Below are 10,827 nucleotides of genomic sequence, written 5' to 3' on the forward strand. Positions count from 1 at the left end.
ACAGATACTCATCCAGGAATCTGTTCTTAAATGAAGAAAGTAGAAATTCCAAGGAAAGATTTTCTTTCTTGAAATAGGATTCTTTCTTTGCATTTCTTATTTTACGTATCACCCCTAATTATATTCAGTTTTCTGTCATTGACAGGATTCCTGTTGCTGAATAAGATAATAATAGACTTTATTCTTTTCCTGCAGGTTCTTGGTGAGATTCAGGAAATCGTGAAAACCGGGCTGTGGGTAGGCGACTGCTTCATTTACACAAGTTCTGTGAACAGATTAAATTATTATGTCGGAGGAGAAATAGTCACCATTGCCCACTTGGACAGGTAGCTGAGTATCGTTTTGCTTTTGTCTTCAGCATCCTAAATTTAAAAGCATACTTTTTAAACATAAAACCAGTTGCTGGCTTTTAACAATGATAGGCCTGATTTTTCAGTGTTATCGTTTTAATAGATGGCAATTGCTAACCAAAATTGCATCAATCAAATGGAAAGATTTTGAGCAAGAGGCAGAGTGAGTGAGTGACTGCAAGAGAGAGAGTGTGTGTATGTACTGACTTGGGCTTAGTTCTAAATTAGTTTCCATTTCTCTTACAGGACGATGTATCTCCTGGGCTATATTCCTAAAGACAACAGGCTTTATCTGGGGGATAAGGAACTCAACATCGTTAGCTACTCCCTGCTGGTTTCAGTGCTGGAATACCAGACAGCTGTCATGCGGAGAGACTTCAGCATGGCTGATAAGGTCCTTCCGACCATTCCCAAAGAGCAGAGGACCAGAGTTGCTCACTTCTTGGAAAAGCAGGTAAGGGGGTGGGGGTTGTTTGTTTGTTTTGTATGTGTTTTTGAAAACCAGCAATTTGAAAGAACGTTAATACAAATTTGAAGAACTTTACTTCTTAACTGCCACTGATTTCCTTATGGCAATGGAATTTCTCTTGTAAATTTAAGTCACTTGTTACACTCCTCCTCCTCCTTTCTCATTGCCCTTCGCATCCTCTTTAAATGTTGGAGGTGATTACTAGTCTTCCCTTTTTGTAGACTGCTTTTCCGTTCTATCAATATTTTCATTTCTATGCTGCATTTTTCTCTATCCTAGGTGGCTTCTCTCTCTGTCTCTGTCTCTCTCTCTTTGTAAAATATACATAAAATTTACCATTACTGATAAGCCTTTTCCTTAATGTAGCACTTTTTAGTATAAATTCAAAGTTATATGTGCACAAAGTACAACGTTTTGCAAGGCTTAGGAAAAAAACAGCCCTCCCTCTCTCATTTCTCCTCCCTAGCGGTAATCACTTGTAATTCTTTTAGCTGACTCTGTTGGCATTTATTTTCACATGTCTAACATGCTTATATTGCTGTCTCTCAGCTTTAGGCATTTCTTGGGACTTTCCACTCTATACAAGATGAGGAATTTATCTTTCACTCCACCTGCTTCTACCACATACATGCCACATTCCTATTTCTTATCCTCCCAGTATAGTTACATCATAATTTTGATTAAATTGGTATTCATTGTTTATATTATTGTGGCTGTGTAAACACTGTTCATAGCTGAGCCATGTGATATATTATGGCAATAGCTTTCTCTTCTTGCAGTTGTTTGTTTTCCCTGGAGTTAATAATTGTTTCTTTTTTTAAAACTTTGCTTATTTTTCTATGTGCTTAGGGTTATTCTCCCTACTCTGATGGTTCTCCAGATTTCCTTGAAATCTCCTTTCAGTATGTTCAGTCTGCTTCAGGCTAAACTGGTTTCTGCCCTCATCATGGATATCCCCTCACCATCGTGTTGAGGCTTCCCTTTGGCTTTCTTGAGTTGGATCCGTTGTTTCCTATATTCCCTATCTTTCCTGGTTTACTCCCGCATTTTGCTGGAGTATGTCCTTCAGTAGTTTCCTGAGAAAAGGGTTATTTATTAATAGCAAGTAAATTTTTTTGTGACCTCGATTATCTGAAAGTGCCATTGTTCTACCTTAAAACATATTTGGCTATTTAACTGGATATAGAATTCTAGGTTGGAGATGATTTTCTCTCAGAATTTTGAAGACGAAACTCTTATTTTGCCTTCTGCCTTCTAGCTTCTAGTTGTTGAGGTCTAAAGCCATTTATATGCCTGATTCTTGGTACCTGATCTGTTTATTTCTCTTTGGAAGTTTTTTGGATCTTGTCCCTATTGTTCTGTGATGTTATCATGATGGTGGGCCTTGGTGTAGGGGTCAATTATTGTTCATTCTGCTGGGTATTAGATGAGCTCTCTTAACTGGAAACTCATTCCTTCTTTTTTTTTTTTTTTTTCTGATACAGTGCCTGTGAAGTTGGCACTATTTTTATTTTTTATTTTTTTAACATCTTTATTGGAGAATAATTGCTTTACAATGGTGTGTTAGTTTCTGCTTTACAACAAAATGAATCAGTTATATATATACATATGTTCCCATATCTCGTTCCTCTTGCGTCTCTCTCCCTCCCACTCTCCCTATCCCACCCCTCCAGGCGGTCACAAAGCACCGAGCTGATCTCCCTGTGCTATGCGGCTGCTTCCCACTAGCTATCTACCTTACGTTTGGTAGTGTATATATGTCCATGCCTCTCTCTCGCTTTGTCACACCTTATCCTTCCCCCTCCCCATATCCTCAAGTCCATTCTCTAGTAGGTCTGTGTCTTTATTCCTGTCTTACCCCTAGGTTCTTCATGACATTTTTTTTTCTTAAATTCCATATATATGTGTTAGCATACGGTATTTGTCTCTCTTTTTCTGACTTACTTCACTCTGTATGACAGACTCTAGGTCTATCCACCTCATTACAAATAGCTCAATTTTGTTTCTTTTTATGGCTGAGTAATATTCCATTGTATATATGTGCCACATCTTCTTTATCCATTCATCCGATGGTGGACACTTAGGTTGTTTCCATCTCCGGGCTATTGTAAATAGAGCTGCAATGAACATTTTGGTACATGACTCTTTTTGAATTATGGTTTTCTCGGGGTATATGCCCAGTAGTGGGATTGCTGGGTCATATGGTAGTTCTATTTGTAGTTTTTTAAGGAACCCTCGTACTGTTCTCCATAGTGGCTGTATCAATTTACATTCCCACCAACAGTGCAGGAGGGTTCCCTTTTCTCCACACCCTCTCCAGCATTTATTGTTTCTAGATTTTTTTGATGATGGCCATTCTGACTGGTGTGAGATGATATCTCATTGTAGTTTGGTTTGCATTTCTCTAATGATTAGTGATGTTGAGCATTCTTTCATGTGTTTGTTGGCAGTCTGTATATCTTCTTTGGAGAAATGTCTATTTAGGTCTTCTGCCCATTTTTGGATTGGGTTGTTTTTTTTTTTTTTTTTGCTATTAAGCTGCATGAGCTGCTTATAAATTTTGGAGAGTAATCCTTTGTCAGTTTCTTCATTTGCAAATATTTTCTCCCATTCTGAGGGTTGTCTTTTGGTCTTGTTTATGGTTTCCTTTGCTGTGCGAAAGCTTTGAAGTTTCATTAGGTCCCATTTGTTTATTTTTGTTTTTATTTCCATTTCTCTAGGAGGTGGATCAAAAAGGATCTTGCTGTGATTTATGTCATAGAGTGTCCTGCCTATGTTTTCCTCTAAGAGTTTGATAGTTTCTGGCCTTACATTTAGGTCTTTAATCCATTTTGAGCTTATTTTTGTGTATGGTGTTAGGGAGTGATCTAATCTCATACTTTTGCATGTACCTGTCCAGTTTTCCCAGTACCACTTATTGAAGAGGCTGTCCTTTCTCCACTGTACATTCCTGCCTCCTTTATCAAAGATAAGGTGACCATATGTGCGTGGGTTTACCTCTGGGCTTTCTATCTTGTTTCATTGAGCTATATTTCTGTTTTTGTGCCAGTACCATACTGTCTTGATTACTGTAGCTTTGTAGTATAGTTTGAAGTCAGGGAGCCTGATTCCTCCAGCTCTGTTTTTCGTTCTCAAGATTGCTTTGGCTATTCGGGGTCTTTTGTGTTTCCATACAAATTATGAATTTTTTTGTTCTAGTTCTGTGAAAAATGCCAGTGGTAGTTTGATAGGGATTGCATTGAATCTGTAGATTGCTTTGGGTAGTAGAGTCATTTTCACAATGTTGATTCTTCCAATCCAAGAACATGGTATATCTCTCCATCTATTTGTATCATCTTTAATTTCTTTCATCAGTGTCTTATAATTTTCTGCATACAGGTCTTTTGTCTCCTTAGGTAGGTTTATTCCTAGATATTTTATTCTTTCTGTTGCAGTGGTAAATGGCAGTGTTTTCTTGATTTCACGTTCAGATTTTTCATCATTACTGTATAGGTCATTCCTTCATTTTTGAGAGATTTTCTTGAATCATTTCTCTGTTGATTTCCTTCCTTTGTTTTCTATATTCTCTCTGTGCAACTGTTATTCAGATGTTGGACCTCTTGCACTGGTTTTCTCATTTTGTTATTCGTGGACTTTTTAAATCTTGTTTATGGATCAGAGTTTGTCTTCATACCCTCTGTAAGGGTATGAATGATAGTTTTTGTTGTTGAGTTTTCTTTTCCCCTTATGTGGTATGCTTTCTTCAGATTGCTGTTATTGGTTCATTTTGATCTCTGTCTTTCCTTTTAAAGATTTTCCTCAGGTATCTGATGATCTTTGGGCACTCATTTAAGAGTGGAGGTCTAAGAAGCAGGTCAAAAGATCTGAGTTTATGGGTGAATTTATTGGCTGGACTAAAAATATGTGATGTGGCTGGGCCTTTTGATTGGGGAGCCTCAATCAGTATCAGTATCTTCATCTAATGAATTTAATGACTCTTCACTTATTCATTTAGTGAATTTAATGAGCACTTAATATTGTACCAGGCACTGTTCAGGCTGGCATATGGCCCTCGTTGACATTTTAGCATTTTTAAGTCTTACCCCTTTCACTGGTTAGTTTACAGAGAAGCTCCCCAATCACCATCCTTGTGCGGGCTGAGCAGAGTATGACTTGGTGTCTCAGTATTTAGTATTTCAAATATTTAGTGTCAACATCTATTCTTATAATCTCCTGTTTTCCTTTTGCCACTCAGCACTCCTTCTGGGTGTGCAGGGATCCCTCAGACTGGAGACCCTCTAGTTTACTCTCTCCAAAGAACAAGATTCCTGTCTTCTGTGTGTGTCGAGAGGTCGGGGCAGGGAGCGGAGTGGGGACCTGGGGTATCTAACGGCTTCTTATATAGACTTTCAGGTAGTTTTGTTTATTTGCTGGTTTTAGCACTACCCTTCACAAGACACCTCTGGGGATTCTGAGGTGTGAATCAGGTTGTTTCTATGCTGTCTTCACTCCTGATTTAGGGATTAGTCCTCTCTCGTGTTTTAACTTGAATGTTTGTACTCCTCCACCAGCTTTCAAGCTTCCAAAATTGTTACTCATGTCTCTGCTGCCTTTATGTGTGTCCTTGGGAGTTTATGCTTTTAAAAAAGAACCCCCTAAGTGTCATTTCAGTGGGGATTTGCAGGAAAGCAAAAGTAAGTGTATATAGCCCACCTCATTTCATCTGCTTTGCCCTCACCTATATCTGACTAGTTCTATAGATCTTCCTCCACTCTTGGATTTTATATTGTCTACATCAGTGCTAGGGAAGAAAGGGAGTAATGCAGATTATTCAGAATGCCTTGTTACATTGTACTCCTGGGAGAATGGAGGGAGGGGCAGCTTGTATAGTCTGGGAAGTTATTTTAAACACAGTGATACAGCAATGCTGAATATCTACCCAAACAGAACTCAGACAGCTGTCCAGCTTCTCCCTCCTGACCACCCCCTAACAGAGCATTCACTCTCAGTCTGAGGAAGTCTCATATACCACATCCCTGGAGCTGAAGAACTTACCCATAGGGCAGACCCCATCAGCCCTGTTTGTCTTGGGGGAGAGGCTAATGTAGTAATTACAGTAGTTGGTTTAAAAGCTTGTTGCTGATGACTGGAGCATGGGAAGGCAGTTTTAGACTTCTGTGCTCTGGAATACTTGCTCATGAGTAAACTGGACATGAGACCAACAGTAAAGGCATAGGTAATGACACCAGATCAATATCAGGACCTGAAAGCAAAATGTTTGCTAAATGACCTGCAGATGATAGAAAATTGGAAGGTTTTACATTCGACTTCCTTTTCTCTGAGGCACTGGACTAGATCTCTAAGGCCCAGCTCGGAGATTACGGACAGCTAGGTTTACACCACTGTGTCTGTCTTTCTCTTTTTGAAGTGGCTCTTGTTCAGTCAACTTTCCAAAATCCTTTTCTTTTTGACATTCGTTTACTTTTACATTTCTAAATTTTACTGGTTGTTGTTTTACTTGAGTTTATCAAGCATTGGTCAGCTCCCACTGCTTAGAAAACAGTAGATGTTGTGTGACTGAATTTTGTCTGCCCTGTTTTTTACCAGTTAATTTAACAACTCCTTAATTTTTCTGTCTTCTAATTGAAGAGTATTTTTTATTTGTTACTTTGTTTAAGTAATGGGGCTTCCAGTGTCAGCAGCCTATTTAGTTTGAGAGAGCAATGGATTGTTTGCCATGTGTGTGCACTGTATATGTAGACTACACACACAGGTTTTTCTGTACATAAACACGTATTTTATCTGTTTAGGGCTTCAAGCAGCAAGCTCTTACAGTATCCACAGACCCTGAGCATCGCTTCGAACTTGCTCTTCAGCTTGGAGAACTAAAAATTGCGTACCAATTAGCAGTGGAAGCAGAGGTATGTACTAATCTATGATTTTTTGTAACTGATGGAAGGGTCAGTAGGTACTTACATGTGTTTACTATAAGTTGTGTTTTAAAGATTTCTGAAATGCAAATTAGTGACTCATTTTGGTGAGGTTGTTGCCTTTCTTTGGTCTTCTTAAAAAATAAATTACATTTATCTTTGCATAAATTAAATGGATTATATTGGAGATATATATTATTATATTCTTATTAATATATTCTTAGCATTCTAATTTAAGAAAAAGTGGGTTTTTTTTAATATTACATGAGATCTGTTTTGGAAGAGAAGGAAAGCTAGAAGATAGTAGATAAAGGAGTCTGGAACTCTAAAAGGATGCAGACACAGCAGTAATTTGCCAATATCCCAAACTAGTGAGGAAGATGTTGGTTTTAAAGAAGGGTTTTGACATTTTGAGACAGTTTGATGACATTTTTATGGATCGTTGTATATTTTGTATACTGAGGGCTCCCAGTTGTGGTTTAAGTCTAGCATTTACTGGTAAATTCATTTCAGATGTACTAAATAAATTTTAGCTATGTTAAGATCATCCAAATGAGCAGCATTTTATTTGATTTCTGAGAAGCTACAAATGACAGAAATAATATTTATTATTAAATATTTAAGGACATAAAAAGTTTTTTCTGCTTTCAAAAAATGGTATTACATCGTTCCTTAAAATAATTACAGTCTTTATTACCTTAAAACTCGTTAGTTTTAGTTTCACTGTGTAATTAAAAAATAAAAATATAATGGGCTGATGATTATTCACATGCAGCATTAAATTTGTGTTTGAATTAATCTTATGTATGTGAATAATTTCAGTTTCCTCATTATACATTTTGTCATTCCGTTCTTAATTTGATAGAACCTACTTAAGCACAGCTCAGTATACATAAAATATGTATTTTATAATTATAGAAAATATAAAATTGTTATTACAGTAATGTTCAGACTAACAGAATAATGTTGATGTTGGAAATTCAAATGTTTATTTAAAGATATTTTAATGTGGAATCTCTTTTCTTACAGTCAGAACAGAAGTGGAAACAACTTGCTGAACTTGCCATTAGTAAATGCCAATTTGGCCTAGCCCAGGAGTGCCTGCACCATGCACAGGATTATGGGGGTCTGTTGCTTTTGGCCACTGCCTCTGGAAATGCTACTATGGTGAACAAGCTAGCAGAGGGTGCGGAGAGAGACGGCAAGAATAATGTGGCATTCATGAGCTACTTTTTACAGGGCAAGTAAGTATTAACCCAAGGTCTAAAAGAGGTGGGCACAGTAATAAAGCACTGACTTCAGGGGTGGTCTTTGGAGAGAAGCATGAAGAAGGAACCCTGGAGAGAGCGCTGATGCCTGGCCAAGTGGTGCTGCTGACGGGAGCAGGCAGGACGACAGTGCTGCTTTGGAAGAACTCAGAGGATGCTCTTCAGCAAAGGATGCTCTTACCACTAACATTAGGTCTGTTGTTTGAGCAAAAGGAGCTGCTCAGGGAGGCTCAACTGGGAGAAATGGTAAACCCCTTTCTCAACAGCCCTGCCACTTACTGGCGAAGGTATTTTATTTAATGAAGGCAGGAGGCTGTTGGGCTGCTTGCTTCATTTGGTACCTGAACGGCAGGTGATTTTACCCAAGTTGAATAATTCTGATCTGCTTACAACAAAAATAAGGCGGATGAGGATGCCAGTTACTTTTAGATTCGATTTCAACTATAAAGCATAAAAATGTCATGTATTAGAAAGTCTAGCAGTTAGTGCATATCAGATCATTAGTTGACCATATGATGAAATAAAACACACAAGTATTCATTAACTTTGCCCTACATACTTTTTAAACCTCGCACTGAATCAGAGAAACTTTGAATGTGTTTTTTATAACATATGTATGTGTAAATTTATATACCTGTAAGAATAGGTCCACTATTTCTTATCAATAACTCAAAAACCCAAAAACATTCTGAGAATATTTTATTTGGTGGCAAAACTTGGCCTAAACGCTGAAGTGTTATTATTAGTTGCTTTTATGCCACTTGGTTTGTTTTTATTGCATTTAGTATTCGTGTTATAGCAGAATACTGATGTGTGTGACTCTGATGCTGAGGGTATTATCGAACGTATGGTATATGTACTTCCTAAAATCCAAAAAATTCTGAGTTCTAAAGCATGTTATCCACTTTATCAAACTTACCCAAGAAAAAGTTAAAATTAAAAAAAGAAAATGGACACCTGGATATTTTCCTACTGGGCACCACTGGATTGTCCAGCACAGTCCATGTTAGAGATGCTGCCCTCAAAACTGTATTTGTGAAACCGAGTTTCTGCCTTCATATTCTGAAGCCCTTAAATGTGCTCATCTAAGCTTCCTTGTTTTAAAAAGCCCCTTTAGATTCTTCTTAGGGAAGTTAAGGAGATTGAAAAATCTCTCACACTCCTGGAGTCCGTTATGTAACACACTGGTGATGACAAGTTAGTGGCTCAGTGACAGAAAAGAGGTGTATGTGTGAGAGTTGGAGAGGAAGTGCTGACTTGCCAGCACTAAACCCACATGTCTTTAATGTGTTAAGTGCCATTATTATAGCGTTTATTCTTGGTAACAGTGCCTCTCCTTTTTAATCTTTAGGCTTGATGCTTGCCTGGAGCTCTTGATTAGAACTGGACGACTGCCAGAAGCTGCCTTCCTGGCACGGACTTACTTACCCAGTCAGGTTTCAAGGTACAGACTTTTCATTTTAGGAAGAAATGTTTCAGATAAAAACAGAGCCCCTAACAGTCTCCCAATGGTTCTATGATATCTGTAATAGGGTGGTGAAACTCTGGAGAGAAAATCTCTCAAAAGTCAATCAGAAAGCAGCAGAATCCCTTGCTGATCCAACAGAATATGAAAACCTTTTTCCTGGATTAAAAGAAGCCTTCGTTGTAGAAGAATGGGTGAAGGAAACACATGCTGACCTGTGGCCAGCCAAACAATACCCACTTGTCACGGTGAGTGCCTGGGGTGCCTCATCCCATGTGACTACGGGGTGGAAAGGCATTCACGACTTAAGGTTTTGAACTGCATCACATACATTATGGTTCGATTAGGAGCTAGTATCTGGGATTTAGGCCAAGTTTATAGATGAATTATGCTTTCAGAATATCTCATTTCATCATTGCTTTATTCTCTGATAGCCAAATGAAGAAAGAAATGTTATGGAAGAGGCAAAAGGCTTTCAGCCCTCAAGATCTGCATCTCAGCAGGTCAGTCAGACATGAGAAAGTCTGGCTGAGATTTGGTGATTTTAAGTACCATTTCCCACTTCCTAATGCTCGTCTGCCTTCCCTTCGGGAAAAATTTCAAATTCCTAAACAGATTCCTTTGTTTTTATGTGTGTTTCTACTTGGGTTTTCAGGAACTTGATGGGAAACCTGCTTCTCCTACTCCTGTTATTGTGGCCCCCCACACAGACAAAGAAGAAAAGGTACGGACATCATACCCAACTTCCTATTGGACCCCAGCCTCACCCTCCCTCCTCGCAAATGTCTGCAGGATGTGCAGGCCTCTGCGTTTTAAGCGATGTAATCAGTTTCAGAGCAGGGGTTCTGAAATGAGAAAATGTCCCCTTTTGACTGTTGTTTTAGTTCTCTTTGGTTCATGAATCACAGATAACTCTTCTTTAATAACTTTGCTTTAACACAGTACTATATAACTCACCCTCTTCCTTTTCTTTGCAGAGTTTACTTGAACTGGAAGTAGATTTGGATAATTTGGAATTAGAAGATATTGACACAACAGATATCAACCTGGATGAAGATATTTTGGATGACTGAATAATGTTTCCCATTTACTCAACTAAACAGATCATTATTATGGACAGGTATTGATCATCACCCTGACCACAGTGCTTTGGACTCTGAGAAACTCCTTAGATTTTTATATGCAGATGCTGTGGCCCACTGGGAGCACAATGCCCTCATCTTCGGAGGAGTTTATGTGCAGCATCTAAATCACAATGTTTCCTTGTTAACTAAGACTGCTGTGGGCTTTGATTTTTTTCATACTGTCATTAAGACCATATCTCATAAAATCTTTTGAATTAATGAAGATACTTCAAAGTTTCCTT

General features: G+C 38.3%; 1 protein-coding gene across 1 annotated transcript in view; it reads left to right on the plus strand.

Annotated features, from left to right (window-relative positions):
- The window catches only part of COPB2 (COPI coat complex subunit beta 2), a 31,038-nt gene extending 20,228 nt beyond the window's left edge, over positions 1 to 10,810 (plus strand). Inside the window, exons 14-22 of the mRNA XM_082654326.1 lie at positions 196 to 326; positions 597 to 804; positions 6,609 to 6,719; positions 7,758 to 7,972; positions 9,348 to 9,440; positions 9,529 to 9,709; positions 9,896 to 9,964; positions 10,117 to 10,185; positions 10,439 to 10,810. Of these exons, the coding sequence (XP_082510452.1) occupies positions 196 to 326; positions 597 to 804; positions 6,609 to 6,719; positions 7,758 to 7,972; positions 9,348 to 9,440; positions 9,529 to 9,709; positions 9,896 to 9,964; positions 10,117 to 10,185; positions 10,439 to 10,534 (1,173 nt within the window). The 3' untranslated portion in view covers positions 10,535 to 10,810. The remainder of the gene's footprint in view (positions 1 to 195; positions 327 to 596; positions 805 to 6,608; positions 6,720 to 7,757; positions 7,973 to 9,347; positions 9,441 to 9,528; positions 9,710 to 9,895; positions 9,965 to 10,116; positions 10,186 to 10,438) is intronic.
- The last annotated feature ends 17 nt before the right edge of the window (positions 10,811 to 10,827 follow it).

The sequence above is a fragment of the Grampus griseus genome, assembly GCF_964374135.1.
Source record: "Grampus griseus genome assembly, chromosome: 5".
Lineage (NCBI taxonomy): Eukaryota > Metazoa > Chordata > Mammalia > Artiodactyla > Delphinidae > Grampus > Grampus griseus.